We start from the raw sequence: 24285 nt of genomic DNA on the forward strand, positions 1-24285 counted from the left end.
AGTCCTGAACATTCTGACGTCTTTGCGGAAGGCAAAGCTCAGGGTGGATGGAAGCCCTCTTAGGAAGTGGAAGAGCTTGTCCTCCTAGGACATATCCTTAATGTCCAACATAAGTGCCTCGAATGCCTTCCAATATTCGCAGCACCGGTCTGCTTAAGTCCATTAAAGCATGGCGAGCCATCAATGACACGGGCAAGAACGTCGCCTTCCGTTCCGTCTCTTTTATCCTTCCTTACCCTTATGAGTCTCTACCCTTTTAACTTATTCACCATGTCTCAGGACATATCTGGTTCATGTAAGGTAGTACCAAGGTCTGTAACTTACCTAAGAGCTAAGTTGATTCACAATACTTAGTATGTGTGCAGATTGCACAGACGGTACCAACCTTCACTAAGGACTCCATCCACTCATGCCGTGTATGTAGTTTTTGAGCTTCTTCGAATGAACCAGACTGATTCCCAACCTTAGGACACTATATTCTAATCGTGTAAGTCTTTAGAACTCATTTTCCTAACACTCTCTAAGCCTAAACCTGTCCTTAACTTAAATATGGAAACAATATTTTATTGTTGTGATCTTTAGAAAATCACGTAACTTAAAAATAACGTATCTCCTAATCCGTACTTAATTCCGACCTGCAAAATTAACCCCAAAAACTCATACATGTTTTTAACCAACTCACAAAAAATAAATTCCTAATTCTTTCCAATTAAGAATAATTAAATCCGACACTGAAACCTATCTTGCCTAAAACCCATTTTAGAAAGTCTTGATCTAAACATGTGTACTCACTTTGCTGAATTTCAATTCCTAAACTAAACCGACCAAGACCGTCACATTTTACCCGGACCTTCTCCACCCTGTCCCTATCTTAACCTTAATTTTTGTAATTTATTTTTATTTTTATTTGAAGATAAATTATTTACTTTCTTAGGGTCTATAAAAACCAAACAAAATCCAGTTCCTAAATAAACCCATAATTTTAGGTAATTTTATCTCTGCAACCTCGACTCCTCTGGATCTAAAATTTTAACTCAAGTTTCCCTGACGTGTTTTAAGCCATCTCATAATTTTTCAACATTTATTGTGTTGTATTTTGAGAGAACCTGATTTTTCTTTGAACCCTAGCCAAATTTGTTTAATAACCTTGACCTTTGACAAGACCAAACCTAACCCAAGCCTACCTAAACCTTAAAAAACTGAACCCAGCGTATAAATTATATTATTTACATTTTAAAAAATATAATTTATTTATAAATAAGCCAGCTTGAGCTCAATCCATTTAACTTGGGTTTGCCATGAACTTCAACTCAGCTGGGCTCACCACCACAAACGAGACAACTTGAACACTCTTTGGTCGGTCCGTTTGGCTCGTTTACCAGCCCACTTGGTGCGGGTCCGGAGTGGTTGTTTAATATTCGGATCGGATACGGATCCTTCATAGTCTGGATCGTACCCGAACCGTTTCCATCCCTACCATCAAGTAGAATTTCCCATCCCTCTCTGACCGACACTGCCCCAAGAAAAATGAACGCCCTTGTTTCTGTAGCGTTGCTTCTCCCCTTCCCTTTCTACTATGTGCTGTGGACTTACCCTCAGTTGTGGGTGGACTTCTGCGGGAAGGACACCGACCCGTCTCACAGGATGGCCCAAATCTCTCACATCCTCAAGTTGGTGCAGTTTATCGCCCTCTTCTCGGTTGCCCGCCTCTCATGGCCCCCTTGGTACTGCTGGGTGCTCTTCGTTTTTGGCCAATTCCTAAACTTCAAGTATGTCATTCACATTCTTGTTTTTTATCCTTGTCATTTTCACTCTCTTCTTTGACAATACTGTTGAGTGTCTTAGATGGTTGTCCTTGTCATTGCGTTGGAAAGTTGGCTCTTTCCTTTGTGCTTTTCATGTTTTCGGCGGAGAATCTAATGAAAATTGCTGAAGAATGATGCGGCATTTGTAGGGATCTTGGATATGCCCCACTTATCCGGATAACTAGGATAATATGGTATGTGGCGTTTCGGTGCGCAATACAATTTACCAACTTATCTCACTTTTCTAGATAAGTGGGTGCATCCAGATATCTCCCAAAGGGGCATGGTTTACTGTTGCTACTCCTAGATGCTGAATAGTTTTAATAATCAATTCTTCTACCTTCTTTTATGGGTTGTTGCCTGACTGGTTGTCCATATAGTGCCTGTTAGTTGTGAGTTGCTAGCATTCTATGGGACCAATGTTTGTATGAGATTCATGTTTCTTGTGTACGTTTTCAAGAGCATGTTGCATATGTTGTTTATAGAACATGTGCTTGTAAGCCTTGTAAGTGTTGTATACATGATCATGACATTGTTGAACGTGTTGGTTATAAAACACATGTTTGTAACTGATTAGTAATCCAAACAAGAAGATATTGCGCTGCTTAACATGTGTTATATGTTTGAACATATTGTTTGTTATGGAGCCTTTGGATATTTAAGGAAAGTGAAGAAAATGTCGGCTTGAAATACATAAGTCTGTGAAAGCAATAATGATAGTCTATAACATTGTGGTTTTTGCTCTGTAGGTTGCTGTTCACATGATAGTTAAAATAGTGCAAACTTATTCTTATAAGTTAGAGTTTCTGTAAATCTAGTTGGACATTTTGTTGCTAACATATCCATCAGATTCTTAAACAAGAAGACTTACTGGTAGTGTATAGAGGATGGTTATAAGAAGCACGGCTTTTCATGAGTGATGCAATACATCAATATTGGAGATTGAAAGGGAAAAGCTATTGGTAGAGGGAAGAATATGCAAGGTTGATCATTTTGACTGTGACGGTTAATTCTGGTTATCTTTTCTCCCAAATGTGTCAAAGTATCCCTGCATATCTCCTTCATTCGCATGCTTTTGTACCGGTTTTAGAAGATTCTTAATTCTGATAGCATCCATCAGTGCATAAGGAACCTAAATGCATATCAATATAGTGAATGCATTTGGGGCATGTTTGGTTCAGCCTCATGAGACTCACTCTCGTTTGTATGGGAAAGTGATTCTCATATGGCCCCATTTCTCATAGCCAACCAAACATGAGAAAATTGAGCCTGTGAGATTTTGAATCTCACAGGGCCTAGTTGTGTTTTTGAATCAAATGATTCAAAATTACACTATCACCTCACACCTGTGATGTACGGGCCCTTGTTTTTTGAAAAAATGTGAACGTTGGGGTAGAAAACCCCAACGTTCTTCTTCTTTTTCTTTCGCACCTATGGTCCAATCAATTGGGATAGATTCTTGTTTGTCTCATGTAGGTGGTGGTGGGTTGGGGGGCAATGCAGCAGTCCACCACCACCTTCCTCCAGCTCGCCAGAAGTGGTGACATCAACCGGAGAAGTGCCATAGAAGAAGAGAGGTCGCCAGAGTTTAGTTTTTCTGCTTTTCGGTTGGGGTTGCTGCAATCGCCTGGAAGGGATTGAGCAGGTGGAGCTTTCCGGAAGGGCTCCTCCAGTGTGTTCCACTACCCACCATTCAACCCATACCGGGCCTCCTACTAGCGAGCCCCTATTTCAACCTCCTTTTTCTTTTGATTTCTGCAACCATCTTCCTAGGTTGAGCAGGAGCTTGCCGGAAATGATCTTCTGGCAAGCTCCATTAACCCCCATTTGATCCAAATAGTGGTTCCTGCACCCCTGTTTCAAACTCTCTTTTCTATTTTTTAGGTTGGGGTTGCTGCAACCCTTGAGAATGGGTTGAGTTGAGGTGGAGCTCCTCCGGCAAGCCCTTGCTATTTTTTTTTCCTTTCCTCATGCTAAACAAACATGGGAATTGGAATCACATGAGTTTTCAAATCATGTGATTTTGAATCTCATGAGATTCCAAATCTCATGTGATTTTTTTTTTCATTTTTATAAAATACAACCAAACTAACCCTTAGAGTGATATCAATAACTTTGGATATTTGAAGGGTACCACAGTATCATCATAGATAGCTTCAAATACCCTGATCTGTTTTTTTCTGTGTTGAAGTTCTGTTTCTTCCTTAGTTCTACTAATTCAGGAAGTGAAAGTATTTTGGTGCCTAAGACATATTCATCAATATTGCTGATATTTTACAAATATTGTGCTTTAAAAGGCTTTTCAAACTGAAAGTACATGAAAAGAACTGGAAAATATTCTGATATTTTTAAAATTGTTAAGTGCCACAATTTGTATGAGAAACCCATTTTTTCAAAATATTTGAAGAAAAACTCAACCATGGCCTAAGTTAAAGCTGCATGAACCAGGAAATATTGAGAATGCAAACATGGATGGCAACACATGTTGCCTGTTTTCTTCAATTGATATAAATAAATAGTTTAATACAGATATGCACACTCACACGCACGGACTCCCACACCCACATACATGCATATGCATATTCCATTTTTATGTATATTATGTTAGATTTTCATTAACTTAAAAGCTTTATAAACACTTTCATATTTGATAACTTGTAAATTTTTATGTTTTGAAGTTTATACAACAACAACAACAACAACTACGCCTTCATCCCAAAACAATTGGGGTCTGCCATATGAACTAAAAAAAAATCATTATGGGTCTTCCACATGAATCCTTCTCCTCCAATCATTTCTATCCAATGCCATGTCCTCGGTGAGGTTCAAAGCATTCATACCCTTTCCTATCATCTCCATCCATGTCTTCCTAGGCCTACCCCGACCTCTTTTAACTAATATATTTTCCCATTTCTCCATCCTTCTAACTGGAGCATCATTAGGCCTTCGCCGAATATGTCCAAACCATCGTAAACGATTCTCTCTCATCTATTTTCAATGGGTGCAACGCCTATCTTCTTACGTATCTCCTCGTTCCGAATCTTATTTTTTATTGTATTTCCACACATCCATCTAAGCATATGCATCTCAGCTACACTCATTTTTTGAATATGATGTCTCTTGGCAGCCCAATATTCCGTACCATATAGTAAAGCATGCTTAATAGTCGTCCTATAAAACTTTCCCTTCAACCGCAATGACATTCTACGATTGCACAACACTCCAATTGCACTTTTTCATTTTATCCACCCAACCTTTATCCTATGATTTACATCTCCATCAATTTCTCCATACTTTTGAATGATAGATCCCAAATATTTGAAACAATCATCCACCAGTATTTCTTGCTCACCAAGCTTCACTACACTCCCATCACTACTTCGTTGCTTACTAAACCGACATTCCATATATTCTGTCTTACTCTTACTCAACTTAAAACCTCTTGCTTCCAATGTTTGTCTCCATAATTCTAACTTAGCATTAACCCCAACTCTAGACTCATCAATCAAAACAATATCATCAGCAAACAACATACACCACGACACATTTTCTTGAATTGATCTTGTAAGTTCATCCATCACTATAGCAAATGGGAAAGGGCTTAAAGCAGATCCTTGATGTAACCCAACCGTTATAGGAAAATTGATTGTCACCCCTCCACAAGTGCGGACATTGGTTACTACTCCTTCATACATATCTTTAATTATACTAATGTACTTGAGAGAAACACCTTTCTTCATCATTGTCCACTAGAGAACGTCCTTAGGTACTCTATCGTATGCCTTCTCCAAATCAATAAAAACCATATGTAAATCTTTGTTCCTCTCTCTATTTCTCTCAATAAGTTGTCTAAGAAGATGTATAGCTTCCATAGTTAATCTTTCAGGCATAAAACCAAATTGATTCTACGATATCATGACAACCTTCCTCAACCTAGTCTCAATCACCCTCTCCCAAAGTTTCATAGTATGACTTATGAGTTTTATACCACCATAGTTTGTGCAATCTTGTATATCACCCTTATTCTTATATAGAGGCACCAAAGTACTCTTCCTCCACTCATTAGGCATCTTATTTGTTCGCCAAATCTTGTTAAAAAGATTTGTCAACCATTCTAAACCTTTCTCTCCCAAGCATTTCCAAGCCTCGATAGGTATACCATCTGGGCCAACTGCCCTTCTTGATTTCATTTTCTTCAAAGCCTCTGCAATTTCTTTCTTTTGAATCTTGCGCATGAAGTCATGATTCATCTCATGAAAAGGAATGTATAAGTCTCCAAGATCCTGAGCATGACTTCCATTAAATAGCTTATCAAAATAATCTTTCCATCTCTCCTTAATCTCCTCCTCTTTGACTAAAATCCTTTGCGTTTCATCTTTGATACATCTAACCATACCTAGATCCCTCGATTTTCTATCTCTCATCTTTGCAATCCTATAAGTATCCTTTTCGCCCTCTTTGATATCCAACTTGTCATAAACCTCCTTATATAAATTATCCCTCGCGTTTCAAACTACTTTTTTAGCTTCCTTCTTTGCTATCATATACTTCTCCAAATTCTTATTATCACGACTCTTACTTAGATTTCTATAACACTCTCTTTTAACCTTAATAGCTAATTTGACATCCTTGTTCCACTATGATGTATCCTTACCTAGTGGTGCACCACCTTTAGACTCACCCAATACCTCCTTAGCCACCTTTTTCATGCCATCCGCTATCTTATTCCACATTGATTCTGAATCCTCCTCGAAACACCAATCAGCTTCCTTAACTACCTGCTCTACAAACATTCCTTGTTTAGCTCCTTTCAGTACCCACCACTTAATTCTAGGATCTATCCTATGTCTATCCCTTTTGCGGCATTGTCTAATTCTAAGATCTAAAATTAAGACTCTATGTTATGTAGCTATACTTTCTCCCGGTATAACCTTACAATCGATGCAACAACCCCTATCTCTCTTTCTAAGTAGGAAAAAATCTATTTGACTCAAACTACTATGATTCAAACTAAACTCTAACATGTATCTATCATCATTTCTTTGAAATCCACATAAACAACCACGTTTTTCTAGATCAGTGTCAGAATTTTTTTTTCGTGGGCAGTGTTGTGAAAATGCGCTCCACCAAAATCTGAGGCGAGGCATAAGCCTCGAGGCGCAAAGCGTACGCCTAAATTTTTTTTTTATTTAAAAAAACTGTAAAACTTATCTAAAATTATAAATAAATAAGAAATGCCTTAGTGAACCTTGGGAAGAAGAATCTCACATGACGAATCTCTGGAGACCCTTCATCGTCCATGAGATCAATGGACGTGAAGTCATGCTCAATCAGGGGTTCTAAGAAAAATGGTGTTATCTGTGACACTGCGCATTATGTTTCCTCCAACTCTACCCCTATGCACCCTACGATGACTCTCTAGACTGGATAGTCTTCACGTGGAGACTATTCTCAAATGGTGGAGAGCCAAGAACCGAACATCTATCAATATAAGCAGTGTCAGGCAAGGGGGATTGATGTGATCCTGCTTAAATATATCAAGCATTTCGTGTATGCATGCCTCCTATTTGCCAAAATCATGCGGTTTGGCCAAGGCCTGAGGAAAAGGGGCTGCGGGAATATACGAAGAAGGCATAGGCCGTGGGCTCTGCCCATTCTCCGTGGGGCTGGTAGAGGAGATCGACTGAGCAATGGGTGTGGTGGTGGATTCGCCAATCGACTCATGAGTAGGGTGAAATGCCTTCCCACTCCAAAGGATCATAATAGAGTTGACCTGCTCATGGTGGGATTCTGTGAGGTGCATGCCGTGATAGATGTGTTCCTTACCTTTCGGGTTGACGACAACTTGACTCAGGAGGCTTCCCTCGCTTCGCCTGCTTAAGGCTTTATCCAATTGTCCAATCTGAATCTCTAGCTTCGTTATCGACTGCGTATGAGAGCTGAGAGTGACCTTGATGTCAGAGAAGGTCTCAAGAAGCTTCTCCTAAAAAGCTGGGTTCAATGTGGGCTCATAAAGAGAAGGCAAACTAAACTGAGGGTGGGCCTGGGGAAATGTGGGACACGAGTAACCTTGTGGGAGGTTACCCTGTCTGTGTTGTGTTTGGGGCAGTAGATGGGGTGACTCTTCTGGATTTCTCCACGCAAAGTTGGGATAATTTCGCCATCTCGGATTATAGGTGGGTGCGTATGGATCGTGCACCGGGCTGGCGAAACCTTGTGCAACATTCATGTGCTCCTGAATGAATTCATGATAGAGTGGTGCTGCCCGACACTAAAAAACAAAGTGTGCAGGGCTAGCGCATAGCTCACACACTTTTTCTACTGAATTTATTGAAGCTGGGTTGACCATTAATTGATCTATTTTCCTGTCAACTGATCCACTTTGATTTGCAAATCATGCTCAGACCCAACTTCGTAAATCCCTCACTTCTTAGTGAAAAAAAGTCATTATTGGATCTTGGACCCAAGTTGGGTCTCTGCAGGACCAGACCCAACTACTGTATTGGATCCGATCAAGATCCAAACATTGGAAGTATTGTAAATATGCTTGTTGTAAAAGAGTATTTTTGTAACCTAAAATTATCTAATTGTTATATACTCAAAACATAATACAATGAGTTTGCGCTGAGCTCTTCTTAACGTGTTTTCTCTGTGGCCTCTTCTCCCAATTTTCGTTTCTTCTTTCCTGTACAGGTGAACGTGAGGATATTCATAATTTAACATGGTATCAGAGCAGTGTTAAAGCTGGGCCTGAGCTTCCTTTCCAGAAGGATTATCTAAAGAGATGATCTGAGGTTTCCAAGTCAAGAAAATATCGATTCTTCAATCTCGGTTTCTGAGCGTGTCCTTCAATCTCGGTTTCAGTCTAGGTAAGGACGTTAACGTCTCCTTTCTTTCTTCTACTTCAGATCTGGTTCCCATTTGATTAGACGTCAGTGTCTTCCCCTTCCCCCTTTCTTTTTCAGCGTCTTCTCTTCTCTTTTCTTAGACCCGATTCTCTCAGAATCAGTCATTTTTTCTTTAACGTCTTCCTTCTTTACTTCTATTTCAGATCTGTTTCACAATTTTACTTAATCTGAAACATATCTAGCATCCTTTCTTTAACCAAACAAAGATTTTCGTTTGGATTTCTTGACCAGAAAAGTTGCATCAAATACTCGTTAAATACATAGCACATCATATCCGGTCATAATATAACATATTCAGTTTCACATATGAAAGCATATCATATTTATCATATCTCATGAAAGCATATCATGTATTTAGCATGTATCATTTATATGCATCATGAAAGCATATCATATTTATCATGTATCATCAAAACATAGTTTCTCAACATCATCTTCCTCAAGGAAGAAGGCAGCCATTGTTAGGGCGGTCAAAGTCTGGATGTTTTAGTAAGTTTTAATTAGGTTTAGTATTTCTTAATTTGCTACTTAAGACATATATTTTTATGGAGTAGCAATTAGTCAAGTTAGTATAGTTGTTTTTTTAGTCATTATCAGCATTCACGTTTTACTCTTTTGCTTATTCAGTTATAGCCATTGCATTTTATTTAGATAACATATAGAATTTGGTATATAAATAGTAGTTTATCTTATCTTAGTTTTAGGCATTCAAAGGGTTATAGGGGGCATTCTTGGAAATTGGAACCATAGACCTTTTGTGCATTTAAAAGGTTTCATATTTCCTTGTGTGAGTCAAAAAGGAAAGGCTGAGGATTTATTGAGGAGATCAGCATAGAGAGAGCCTTTACTGCATTATTTAAGTAAAGTGATTCAAAAATCTAATCATCTTACTTAAGGTGTGAATTCACTTGCTTTTAGAAGAGAGTTAGATTCTTTGCATGCAAAGATTAGCCAAAACGTGTGGGCCCATTTGGGCTGACGTTTTTGGCTTTGTAAGGCAAGCCCTTCTCATAAGGTAATAGTATATGGGGTCCACTTAATGTCCAGCCAGCCCTTTATGCATTACTATCTTTCATTTAGTATTTAGCATTTAGCATTTAGCATCTTAACTTAGTATAGTATAGTTATTTCATATTTCATTACTTATTTAGTCAAGGTTGATGACGTCTTAGGTAGTGCATATCATTTATTAATTGATTTTTACATGATAGCTAGGTTATTAGATGCTCGTAATATGTATTTTAATACATTGCTTGTTTACTTAATTGCTAAGTAGGTTTACCTAGGGGCGTGAGTTTCTAATCCCAAGTTCCATTTAAAATTGTCACTCTATGTCTAACGTAGTTTTAGTCTTAGTTTTATATGCCTTTAAGTAAGTAGCCTAGTTTAGATGTAATCTTTGCATTGAATTGATATCATTAGTTGCTTGCAAGATCTTGATGTGTTTTAAGTCATGGGTAATGTTAGTTAGTGATAGGCTTTAATGATATATGCTTGAGGTAATTAGAGTAGTATATATTTAGTTTCTAATACATCGTTAATTAGTTCTTAATTGCTTTCATTAATTGCTTTAGATTAAATTGCAATTCGTATTCTGTTTATTTAGTGTTTTAGCAGTAAACTAATATTGAATTGTCTGATGTTGCAAACACATAATGCTATAATGCATGAATTACTTTACGCTTGCTTAAAGTGAATTGAATTTTCAAACCAGAAATTACCACCTATTGCACTCATCATTTTATGTGCGAATTTTTAGAGTTTTTATGTAAAATCAGTTTTGTTCTCTTCGTTCATGTGTTGACTGTCTGCAAACCAATAATTAGCTCTATTAGAGTTGATTGGTCAAGGTTTAAAGTGTTTTTCAAAAATAGGTTTTTCGGGATTTTAAATTTCGGGACAAGTCTGTTTTCAAATTTTTATCGACATTGAAACACTTATATCCGGAGTTCCCGGATGGATTTTTGAGATCCGTAAAATTTGACAGATTCCTTCCCAACAAAATAAAAATCATTCAATCCGGACTCCGCTTGAGCTTTCAAACTCTCTGTTTTCAAAAACCTGTCAGAAATTTGATTTTGCATTTTATTAAGGCAAAGCAGACATTTCACTGATATAGTTAGTTTTTGTTATTTTCCGTATTTTTCTACATAATAGTAGTGTAAGTATAGTAATTAACTTAGTTAGATTTAATATAATTAGTTAGTTTAATTAGATCTTGCATTTTAGTTAATTTTTATTTTAATTGTAATTTAGTTTAGCAATTAATTTTAGAATCAAAATTAATTGTAATTTTGACATTATTTATAGTTATTTCCATTACTGACTTTTTATTCTCTGTTGTTTTAGGTTGATAAGCTTACGGTAGGTCAAAAGGTATATTCATTCTGAAAGTGCGAATGCAGATGCGTGAAAAGATGAAAATGGCCTTGCGATCGGGAGAAGGCTTTAACAACCGAATTTAGAGTGTTTTAGTTAATTTTCAATTGTTCATTAGTGTGTAACTTAATTGTAGTTGTTTGGATTAATTGTAAACATTTGCTATATTAATAAAGTGAAATTTTTAGAGATAATTCAAAATATTGTCCCGTTCTCTGAGGATTCGACCCGTACTCGCCACGAAAGTGTATAGTCGGTTTCTATATTTTTGGTTGACGATTTTTCAAAGTTTTTAGTGAAAAATATCTTTTAAAAATATCATTGCAAAAAGATCAACTAATCTCAGCCATGTTTGGGTATAAAATCTGAATCTCACAACTACGTTGGGGTAAAATACTGATTTTTGGAGGGTAGGCTGGGGACATGTAGGAGAACCTAGGGTTAAAATTTCAAGCTTAGATTAGCTTTAGTTTGGGAGATATGACTCAGGCAAGTTGGTTCAGATTCAACAATTTACAACAAATAAAATCTAGGCTTAGAATTAGGTTCAACGGTTTGGCAGAGGTCAAGGAGTGGTCTGAACTTAAGGAAAGTATTGGTCTGACTTGGGGTGTTTAGGCTTAATCCACAACTTGGGCGGGGGTTGAGGGTTTGCAGGGCATTAAGTTTACTAGGGCAAGCTAGCTTAGCCACCAGATAGGGAGTTCTCCCACATGTTGCTACTTGGATTGATGTCGCCCAAGTCCTTGAGCTTCACGACCTAGTCTAAACACCTTCAGTTGATACTGAAGAGCCCTTAGAAAGGGTGAACGAGTCAGGAGGTAGGGACTTACAGGTGTAACAAAAGAAAGAGAGGGAGAAACATCCAAGAGAGGGGGGGGGGGCGTCCAAAGAGAGAGAGAGATGAGTTTAAGAATGAGGTAAGATCAATTCTCATTTCATTGTTCTATATTCTGATTCGTATACTAAAATGAGCCCCTATATATAGTTTAGAATGCGCATCATAATGGCTACCCATAATACAAGGTAAATTAATTGGGAAAACACCTAAAATAGATATACCTACTCTTAGATGGAATATCCCTTGGCTCATCAATGAAGACCCCAATTCACAAGATCCATTTGAGCTTCCAAATTCCATTAAGGAAGGAACCCAAAGTGTTACACGGTTCCATGGGGATGCCTTCAAGAGGGCTCCATGAGCTCTTAGGCCATTTACCATGGCTGGGGTGCACACGTCCTTCCAAGCCTTTCTAGAAGGGACACCCATATGGGTCCCACTTGCATTAATGTTCCAGGAGGGGGTGCCCAAGGCTGGGTCCCACATTGCTGATGTGGCTGTTGGCTGATGTGGCTTGTATGTCTGATGTGGCGACACTTGGCTTGGGTCCCACTTGGCTGAGGTGGCTTGCATCATATGGAGCTTGGATCTTGGGTCCAGATCGGCCATACTTAGATCCATTCATAAGATTTGGATCCTTGAAGCATGATCTGGACTCTTCCACCACTAGGTCCGCATCAAGGACTCGGGCAATGGATTCAAAGCGGGGTTTTCAAGAATTTCGTCTGCATCATGACATCCCGTAACTTGGTGACATTCACTAGTTCCCCCTACCAGATGAGCGGTCCTCTTGTGGGCTTTATATAGTGATTTTCATGTGGTCGATATTCTGCCCAATATTTTTGTCAAAGTTGTTGAAAGTCTAAACATTATTCTGAGATTTTCTAGGTTTTTTCATTTATTTGGCAGTTTCTTTGGAGGCACAAAGTAAAAGTTGGTGATCAAATGGTAATGGTTATTTTGGCATTAGGTTTCTCAGTAGACACATGGTAATCAATTTTTAAGGACTGATATTCATAGAGCTAGTTTTTGAAAAGTTGTGTTAGAAATAACAATAAAAGAACAAATTTTTACATGTAAATAGATTGTCAATTTTTAAGCATAATAAAAAACAATTATAGTAACTCTTACCTTCACTTTCGTATTATGGGATGCAACACCTTATCTAAGATGGGTATCAATGAATGAAGCCAGAGAGCTTCATAGTATACAGGCAAAGTGAAATCCAAGCTATCATATCATAATGCGAGAGTCAGTAATTATGAATGACACATTAAGAGATGAGATACACTATAAAAACATCCAAATTACAACTTTTTTAGTGAAGCATACCGAAGCAGTGTCCAACGCAAAATCTATTTCTTCCTTCACTTACTTTACTTTCTTGATACCACACTACATTGCAGTAAATACTCACTAGACTGTTCATTTATGGATTTTCTTACAGGATCAGTTAGTTGGGAGGGCACATGCAGTATGACACATGCGTATACACTTGCCACTATCCCCCACCTTTGTTCTTTCATTGCATTGAAGGAGAGAAGTTTTTGTCCATGTTTGTCCTTGATAGACTTTCAAAATTTATAACTCCACTACCATGTTTCTTTATACACATCACTCTTTTCGTCTGACTCAAAACATTGCCAGCTTAATGCAACTTTTCATCTGCATCTCAAATATTTAAAATTGCATTTTGGTTCCCCTCCCATTGTTCAATAATAGTTCCTTAAATTTTGCTATATTATCTCACTTAAGTTTCCACACTCTTAGGGCTCGTTTGCAACCGCCTGTGATTCTTGGATTTTCTCCGCTTTCTGTGATTGCAAATCACAATCACTGCACTTTCTCAAGTTTGGTGAAACACATGAAAAGGTGCAAGTTCTTATTGTGATTCTCACTTGAGTTCTCTCTTGAATCCTGTCAAAGCTGGTCACAACTTGTGGCCAACAGTCAGCTTTTGGATTCTCTGCTGTGATTGCTCATCCTACCTGTGACCAAAGTAAACATGCCCTTAAAGCCTTCTTGACCTTGTCATCATCTGGCTTTTGACATGTATCCTTTCAGATCATTAGTCTATATTGCTGTAAGGTGCTTTTGTGGTGTGATCATACAAATCTTGCAAAATAATGTTACTGAAAGTAGTCAAATTATGATGATTAGATCCACTGTTGAACATCTGAGTTCACATGTATTATTGTTGCTACCCTGCTGCCATTCATATCATTATTCTAGACACATTTTCCTTCTTGAATCTGGCAACTGGCAGAAGTCTTCCATATTTGTCATTTGTGATGGTACTCCCCTACTAATGATCATCCATGGCAGCTTCGTCCCCTTTCCAACCCATCCTTCCCACATAATTAGAGAAAACAGGCTCTTCCCCCAACACTGGATATATGTTTAATGTGCTTCTCAAATTAATTTGTGTATCTTGATTTGTATTTGTGGGCTTTTAGTGTACTTCCTTTTATGATTGAAGTTGAGAAAGTTGAATACACTGGTTTCTCTTGTAATCTCTTGATCTATTTGTCCATTAGTGATGTTTTACTGCTATTTTATATATTGGTTATTTCATAAAAAGAAAAGGGAAGATACAGCTACATCTTGGAATACATTTAAAGCCTATCTTTTCCAAGTGTAATTCTCTAGTTAGTGTCATTCACATCAAATGGTGAAATTGTTCTTGCAGGGTCTATCAGTTGCTTGGTGAATCTGGTACTTACTATGCTGTACGTTTCGGGAAGAACATACCATGGGTAACAGATTTCCCTTATGGTTACATCAAGGATCCTCAATATGTGGGAAGCATACTTTCCCTTGTTGCAGCTCTGTGTTGGATCCCTTTCCAATACATACTTCTGTGGATACTGGGATATTTATTTATGATAATGGTAGAAGCCAAGGAGAGCGCATCCACACGTGCCAAGCCTTTGTATTCATCTGGCTGATTGTGTTTTTCGTTTTTACTGATTTCATCTTTGCAGCAAGTGCAAGCGAGCTGATAATGAAAATATTGCATAACTATTCATACATTAAATGCTTCAGTTGTTTTCTTGATTTTGAAGATCCATTTTAATTCAACAACTTTTGCAAGAGAGTTTCACAGCCTCCATTCTTGTTTTTTGTTATAAGCTGTATAATGCTCATATGGCTGTCAAATGAGCTGGATGTGGGCAGATATAGATGTAGATACTTGTACAAATATCAGAGTTCCTATCTGGATCAGGAACCAGTGCAGTTGCCTTCTACAATGGGTACGTCATGTTTTTGGCATGCTTATGAATCAAATATGGGTTTATCTGGGTGGATGTTGATCCAGATTACACCTGAAACTGGACCAAATACATTCCCATCCAGGTCCAGTTGATGATTTGCGTCATATACATATTCTAAAATTTCAGTAATCAATGGTTTATCCTGGTCACCAGTGATCTTGTTTGATTATTTGCCTAACCTGTATCCAATCCATTTATGGTCCTCGGCCGAGGGAAAGGAAATGTAAAACACCAATGATAGATAGCATTTTGCTGATGTTTCTTATGCTCTGTGGAAATTGGTAGCTGCGATGGGAGTTAATGAATTTGGCAAAAACATGGACAAACTACCTTAGTGGTGGATGTTAGGAAACTAGTATCTGGGATGGCAGTTTACTCATTTGAGATGGAAAGTGTGTAGGGATGTCAATGGGTCAGGTTTGGGTGGGATCTAAGCATTATCGAATCAGACAGACTTAATTGGATCTGATCAAATTGGATTTGAATTTGGATTAGGAGTCAGATGAAAAAAGATAGAACCGAATCTGGATTTGACTAGTCCAAAAATCTGATATTTACATTTAATCGGATTTGAGTTTTAATCTGATTCGGATTTCAATAAAAAGTTAATACTGAATCTGAATCCAATTGTTTTTTTATCCGGATTTGGCTATTGAATCCGACTAGTCGTATTTGGATCCGGATTTGCTTGCATCTTGAACCAAGATCATGAGATGCTTAGTCAAGTAGTTTCAGCTGCATTAGCTAATCAATCAGAGGATCCAAGCAGTTAAAAGTGAAAGGAGAATTGTTAAGGTGTGCTAAGTTTATTTAGTTCTCTAATCACATCCCTAGAGCAGCTCTAACTTTACAGTTTGCCATTGAAGGCTGTTTACTTTCCCATGATCGTTTGAGGCATGATCATGCATATTTTTTTATATATTTTTATGCATGATATTGTGCATATTCAATGTTAAAAGCTCGCATTTAGTCGATTTTGATGCATTGTCTTATAGGAGAGCTTTGTGTCACATTTCATCGAAATTAGAGTGAAAAGAAGCAATTTAGAGTGAATGGAAGGCCTTTGGATCGAGCCTGATAAATGGATTGAGCAAAATTTTAAAAACTCTAGATTTGACCCACTTGTGTTTTAGAAATATCCTAGTTTTTAATATATTTTTAGAAATAATATTTTAAAGTGAGGTATTTTGAAAATCTTTGAAATTAGAATCCTTTTTTAGAAATTTTCTAATAAAATCCCTCTTAACCTTAACCCATATTATAAAAAGAATTGTTAGGAAAGAGGAGGGCGTCTTTTCCTCTTAGGAATTCATGCCCCTCCCACTTCTCTCTCTCTCTCTTCTATTTCCTCTTCCTTCCTCTCCTCTTTCTAATTTTTCTCATTCTTCTTTCTCTTCTTCCTTCTCTCTTGGATCGAAACTCACCATCGGAGGCGCATGACAAGCCATAATGAAGAGGAAAGGCCGCTCTTTCTCTCCCTAGTCCGTCGGAGGCGAACTACAAGGTGAGCCTCCTCTCCCCCTTTTCTTTATATTTTTACTTTTTTTATTCTGCTGCATATAGAATAACTTTTCCTAATTTTTGCACGCATATAGATTAGTTCATATTTTTTGTTAGTTTGCTGCATAAATTAGTTTTTCTGATTAGTTTATTTCCATATTATAGTTTAGTTTTTTTACCTATTTAAATAGAAAATAATAAAAAAAGTTCCTTTTTTATTAGATCTGCTGACCAAATCTGTTGATCAGATCGGTCAATTAGATCAGGCCAGCTCAGATCGATCAACAGACCAGACCAGGTCAGCTGATCTGTAAGTAGTTTTGCCAACCGAATCTGGTCAGCCAACCAGGCCAACCTGATCAGGTGAGCCAACCGTCCAACAGACTAGGCCTGTTGACCATATCAGGCTAATCAGATCAATTGCCTCGATTTGTAGTCAATTGATCTGTAGCTCGATTGCCTATTATGATTTGTCGATCGATCTGCTGATCAGATTCTAGCAGGGCAATAATTGAATTGGATTGCGTGCTTCAAATTTTTCATTATTCATTTTTGTTAGTTAGTGACATATTAGTAGTTTATTACTTTTTCAATATTAGATTGGTATAGTAGCTCACGGTTTTGCTGCAGATTGAGTTATAAATAAAAAAATATGGTTTTGGAAATAGTGATTGGGCAAATTGTGTGGTAAATAAATTCTTTAGTTTAGACTTTTCCTTTCTTTAGATTTAGAAGTATATAGATTTTTATTTATTTTTAGATTCAATTCAGTGTCAGTTTATTGCAACTAACCATAACTAGAATAGATAGAATAGATAGTCTAGTTGCTTTTATTCTTGTGTGGTTTTGAGTTTTGCAAGTCGGCGTGAACTTCTTGATTTCTAGTGGGAGGCGATAGCGATAAGCATACCAGGGCCGTACAGGCGCGGATAACAAGAGCTAGATCACGAGCAAATGAGGACCTGCAATTTTCATTTTCTTATTTTTTTAGGGCATTAGGCCATTTAATTAATCTGGGTTGTAATAATTTATTTTCACTCAGACACCTGTAATAGGTCTAATTGTGCTTTGTTTACTTTTAAGGCAATAAAGAATGTTTTGTTTGGAGTACGAGGTTTTAACCCGTTCCATGAGTTCGACCCGAACTTCACCGCTAGTGTGAACCAGTTATTTATAATTTGATGCACGGTTTATACTGACCATTTTTATTGAAAATACCTTTTGAAAAATACTTTTAAGAAAAAGTTGCATCAAGGCATATAGGGTTCAACATTATCAACAAGTGCTCTTTCTGCAAAGGGTATGAGAAATCTCCTCACATTTTTTTCTTGCTCAATTAGCAAAGAAATATGGAAGAAAGTTTGTTTTTAATTTGGTTGGTGGAGACTTCCTTCTCAAGATGTGGAGGGAGAGCTATGGAGATGGGTAGGAATGGGTTAAAAAACAAAACTGTATAAAAAATTTGATGCATTTATAAAAAAACCTCACAAGTTAACAAAATTTATCCAATGACCAATTTCGTAGGTTCCTAATTTTTGTAGGACCTTTTTACCTTTATCACTCATGGAACTCTTGATTTTCATGCATTACATCACAACGCTCTCTCGATCTTGCTAAATCTCACTAAAAACAGAATTTGCATGATATTTTCGCATAAATCATGTATTTCATACAAATAGTACGAAAATCATAATACTTCTTAAATCATTTGCGAATTTTGTCAAGAGTTTTGCATTGGTGATTGTGAAAGTCTGCACATCAATACAAAATTTATGGACTTTCGCATGCAAATTTTTGTTTTAGCGTGCAAATTTATGTGTATATATAGGCGATTAGAGTACAAGTTTTGTCAAGAGTTTCATGTTGGTGGTTGCAAAAATTTTGAAATGTTTGCGAAATTCCTGAAAGGTTTGCAAAAATCATGAAGTTTTGCATTAGGTGATGCAAAATTCTTTTTCAGCATGAGAATTTTGCAAGCACTAAATGCATCATTTTATTTATTAAAACCTTTTCTGTGCAACCTAGGGAAATTTTTGCATAACCTAGAGTTCTTGTGGTCCCCAAAGCTCTTCTTCCAATGCAAAATCTCTGGTGAGTATTTTCGGTGACCATTTTTGGACAATATTTTGGCAAAACACACATCGAAGGTACATCATTGCTGACTATTTCAGCCAATCTTTTGAGTTCTTTTGGTAAGTTCATTTTCCGTGAGTGAACCAATTTTTTTTGAAACTTTCAGAATATTCATTTTCCCACTGTAATGCCCCAAAATTTCCAACTTAGGATATGTAAAAATTTTAACCCAGTTTTTTTTTTAAAATAAGTGATACAACAAAAATAGTTTGGGTTTAAAGGTTGGACAATCTTGGCTAGGTTACAGAGATGAAAAAGCTGAACTAGACTGGATCCAGTTCTTATTAGAACTTGAAACCAGATCCACCCTCACTCACATTATAAGAAAAAACATATCCATTCCAAAATCATATCATTTGTTCACAATTTGAACAAGTTTGCAGAATTAAATACAAACATCTCAGTCTAACTAAGATACACAAAAGTTCTAAAATCGACAAGACAAATAAAAATATGGTTCCCAGCCTCGTCGCCACATTGCACCATCACACTGCTTCTTAAACATCATCTGTGTCCCCATGAAATGTGGTCAGACTCTTTCGAGCAGGTAAGATAAACCACAATCATAGATAATGAACCATACCAAAGCATCCATCATTGATATCATAATATGCTACGATGGCCTTACCATTTAACAGTTACACAAGCAAGATGAAAGCGTAAAGGTGTAGACACCTCAAATTTTCCTTGTTCATTTTGAACATCCCCTTTTAGCAGATGCCAATCTCCTTAGGAGTCTAGCCCTAGGTCGATCCTAGTTTAGGTGTCATTTCGTTAGTTTTTTTCAGTAAAATTCCCATATTACTCTTAGGTTACCTCAGCTCCCTGTCAGTTAGAGTCGACCGAACAATTAGAATGTCTATCATTTCTAGCTCACTTGAGCTCATGATGAACAAATCATATTCATTTCAGCTAAAATTGGTTCATTTTATGAGAAATGAGCTCATTTCTAGCTCAAATCCCAATCAATTGTTCCCAAGTCTGTCAATTTCAGTCGACCGTATTCCTCTGAGTCTAACTTGAGCTCACCAGGAGTTCAATTGGCTTAGATTCAGTTCAAGTCCATTTTCTATAGTGTCAGAGTCCACTTTAGCCCATTTCAGTTGAAATTGAGCTAACCCTTGTCAATTGAGCTAGTATTTGAGCTCTAGAATTAGTTCATCTCAAAATTACTGAACTTTATTTCAGCTCAAACTTAGTGCAGTCTGGTTACCCATTTCACTCTAGTGGTCATTTATCACTATTTCTCTAAGAATTGTACCATTTCTCGATCAATCAGTCTAGGAGTTTAGTTGAGTCAACATCTTTTTAGTTCTTCTGAGTTCAGAAACCCTAGAATTCAGTTTAAACCATTCAAGACCAGTTCAAACCTTGTCTTTCAGTGTCACTCCGTGTCCTACAGGGGCAAAATAATTTCTCAGACCATGTTGTCCGAAACTTCAGTTTATCATTCCTCCAACTGGTACTACCAATAATCGAAGCTCAGATCAGTTCCTTTCCTAAAAAATTTAGATATATTTGAGACCCATTCACATTTGGATCAGATCCAATACTGGATCTGATATCCAATCACCAATTCTCATAATTGGACAAGAAATTTCCAATTCTTTATCTCTGCCAGAGGTCCAGGACTTTAAATCCCTCATCCTGGGTTTGCATTTTGCATCTCATTTCATATCACTTCTGTTACGACAATGAAGCCATACATAATACTTTAAGTACAAGGTTTTGATGATGAGCAAGTGGAATCAACTGCATTTCAGCTAAGGCTATGAAGAAATTGAAGAATTCGATGAAGAATTTTTGAAGACTAGTGTGCAAATGTTTAATTCATTAAAAGTCTTAGATTCTTGTAAGAGCCTTACTTAGAGTGCATATTTAGGTTGCATTTCACCTTAAAAGTCTTTAGAAAAACTTTTCAAAAAAGAACCCTCATGAAAATCTTTTTAGAAAACTCTTTTCTTAAATTTCCATGTTTATTAGTCGACCAATAGACTTACCAGTCGACTAATCCTTTCGCACCATATTTTCTAAAAAGTCATTCTTGTCAAATTAGTCGACCAAAGTTTTTATCAGTCGACTGGACAGAATGTCTGTTTTCTGGAAAATTAGCAGCAGTCGACTAATGGTTTTATCAGTCGACTGAACAGAACATGTGTTTTCTGAAAATTTAGCAGCAGTCGACTAATGCTTTTTATCAGTCGACCGAACAGAATGTTTGTTTTTTAGAAGTTTTTAGCAGCAGTCGACTAAAGGGTTTTTCAGTCTACTGATGATATTATCAGTCGACTAAGTTTCAAAAGTTCAGATTTTCAAACGGCTCGATTAACAGATCAGTCGACCGACGATAACTGTCAGTCTACTAATAACTAACTATTAGTCGACTAACTGATGTTTCAGTCGACTAATTTTGCCGTTTTCCTGAAACTTCAAAAAGGCGTATCTTTTCATTTTTCAAACATTTTGATCGTTCGAAATGGACTGTTTTGACACCCTTTCATACTCTCAACGTATGGAATCTTTTAACTATAAATATGAGTGCATTTTACACTAAAAAACACAGAGAAACAATCAAATTCAATAGAATTATATTGAATTACTTCTTGCTTTTCACTCCTATTCATTCAAGTATTTGTTTTCTCACTCACGTGATATTTTCACTTCAGTTTTTCACTCAAATCACTTTGAGAGATAGTGAATTCGTGAGTAGAGTGTTTCAACAACCTCAAAAGCCAATTGCATCTCATTTGCATTCAAAAGGAAGGCTCATAGGTTGTATTGTAAGTTGTTATTTCTTTTCTGTAAAAAGGACTCCTTGGTGTAAAGGAGTTGTTTGCTTTCAGTAGGATTGTTACTGAAAGTGGGACCGATTATGGTCTGTGTGATCTTGTAGTTAACAAGGTTGATAGTGGATAATCTCAAGCGGGTTTTGCTTGGGGACTGGATGTAGGTCGGGATAGATCGAACCAAGATAAAATCTTGTGTTCTTTGTGTGTTTGCTTTGAGATTTGCAAAATCATTCAATATTCTGCAGAAATTTTTAAAAGCACTATTCACCCCCCCTCTAGTGCTCGTTGCCTCGATCCTAGTGCACTTTCATTTGGTATCAGAGCACATGTTTGCTATTGCTTTGATTTGACCATCATCTAGCATGGCAACTACAACATCTCAGCACAAAGAAGGAAGCTCCTCTGTTCTTCCTCCTCTCTTCGACGGAACAAACTATGGATACTGGAAAGTAAGAATGACAATATTCTTGCAATCCATGGATCTCGATATCTGGAGAGTTGTTTCAGAAAAGTACCAAACTCCATCAATTGATTTCAACCGATGGACCGATGAAGAAAAGAAAACTGCTTCACTTAATGCCAAGGCAATGAATGCATTATATTGTGACGTTGACAAGGTAGAATTCAATCGCATCTCTCAATGCTATACAGCTAATAAAATATGGCATACTCTTCTTGTGACACACGAAGGTACGTCAAAGGTAAATGAATCTAAAATTGCTTCTTTAGTTCATAAATTTGAATTGTTCAAAATGAAGCAAAATGAATCTATATCGGACATGGTAACTAGAATGACCGATATAACTAACACTTTGAAATCCCTTGGAAAAGAATATTCACAAGTGGATTTAGTTAGAAAGATTCTAAGGTGTTTAACTCCTGAATGGGAGAGAAAACAACTGCTATTGAAGATGCAAATGATCTCAATACTCTCACTTTTGAAGATTTAGTTGGTAACCTAATGGCATATGAGGTCCAACTTCAAGACAGACAAGAAGAAGAGCCTAAAAAGAAATCTCTTGCTTTTAAGGCTACTTCTGACTCAGAAAATTCTGAAGAAGATGAAGATGAAGATATTGCCCTCATCACAAGGCAATTCAGAAGATTCATCAAAAAGGGAAGATTTCAAAGAAAGGTAAAGAAAGCAGATTCTTTCATTCCCAATGAAGTAAAGTGCTTTAACTGCAAAAAGGCAGAACATATCAAGAAAGATTGTCCTCTTCTCAAAATTAAGACCAAGGACCAATTCAAGAAGAAAAAGGCATTTCAAGTATGTTGGGATGATAGCGACTCCTCTTCCGATGAAGAATCAAATGAAGAAGTCGCCAACATGTGCTTTGTATCACAAGAAGACTCGGTAAGTCAATTTGAGTATGATGATTTATTAGAAGCATTTAATGATTTATATGCTAAATTTAAGAGTCTTAGTTCTAAAAATAAAGAGTTAAAAACTGAAAATTTAACTCTTGACTCTCAAAATAAAGTGTTACTTCAAGAAATAGAAGATCTCAAGAAGGAAAATTCTTGCCAAGCACTTGAGATAAAAGAAATTGGAGTTAGAACCAATCTCTTACAAAATAAAATATTTAGTCTTAAAGAAAAGTCAAAAGATCTTCTTTCTATAGTGACCAAATTCACAAATAGTCAAGAGAATCTAGAAAAACTTCTTGGTTCTCAAAGATGCTCGGTTAATAAAACCGGATTGGGATATAGCTTCTTTGATACTCAAAATAGACCAAACCTTGTGGTGAAAAATCAAAGACATTATTCTCAACCTTTTGTTCATAAAACTAAATTTTCTAGTTCTAATAGAAATGCATCTAGAATTGATTATTCTAGAAATGTTTATTCTAAATCCTTTTATAGAAAGAATATTTATTATCAAAGGAAACCAAAATCCAAATGGATATGGGTTCCTAAGACTAACTCTCATGGACCCGAAAATAAAAAGGGGTCAAATGCTCTGTTTTCTGATTTTGTTGTAGGTACACAACATAAGAAGCAAATGGATATTGGACAGCGGCTGTTCCAAACATATGATTGGAAGGCCGGAGTTATTTTCCACCCTCCAAAATAAGGATGGAGGAACCGTCACCTTTGGTGACAATAACAAGGGAAAAGTGATAGGTATTGGTAATATTTCCCTTGATAGAAAATGTTCTTTTAGTAGATAGTTTAATGCATAATTTAATATCTATCAGTCAATTATGTGATAAAGGTTTTCATGTTTCTTTTGAAAATGATTTATGCTTAATTTCTGATTTTCAATCTAAAAGGATCATTTTTAAAGGTAAAAGAAGAAACAATGTGTATGAACTATATCTAGATGAATTACCCTCTTTTAATGAAAACTGTCTTATTGTTTCAAATGAAATTCAATGGTTATGGCACAAGAGACTTGGACATGTTAACTTTAAAATTATTTCAAAATTATCCAAGAATGATCTTGTAAGAGGCCTACCTAGAATACCATATAAAAAGGATCACTTATGTGATGCTTGTCAAAGGGGTAAACAAATCAAGAGTTCTTTTAAAGCAAAAGATATAGTTTCAACAAAACGTCCTCTTGAACTTTTACATTTAGATCTATTTGGACCATCTAGAATTCAAAGTTTGAATGGTAGCAAGTATGCTTTTGTTATAGTAGATGATTAT

General features: G+C 36.7%; 1 protein-coding gene across 1 annotated transcript; it reads left to right on the plus strand.

Moving 5' to 3' along the window:
- The first annotated feature begins 1515 nt into the window (after positions 1 to 1515).
- Positions 1516 to 15042, plus strand: PLMT (phospholipid N-methyltransferase). Its single transcript, XM_090007353.1, has 2 exons — positions 1516 to 1769; positions 14623 to 15042. Exons 1-2 carry the CDS (start codon positions 1528 to 1530, stop codon positions 14879 to 14881), a joined length of 501 nt encoding a protein of 166 aa, XP_089863479.1. The 5' UTR covers positions 1516 to 1527; the 3' UTR covers positions 14882 to 15042.
- Positions 15043 to 24285: the final 9243 nt, after the last annotated feature.

This window comes from Nuphar pumila, chromosome 5 (genome assembly GCF_984573655.1).
Source record: "Nuphar pumila chromosome 5, dmNupPumi1.hap1.1, whole genome shotgun sequence".
In the NCBI taxonomy this organism is placed as follows: domain Eukaryota; kingdom Viridiplantae; phylum Streptophyta; class Magnoliopsida; order Nymphaeales; family Nymphaeaceae; genus Nuphar; species Nuphar pumila.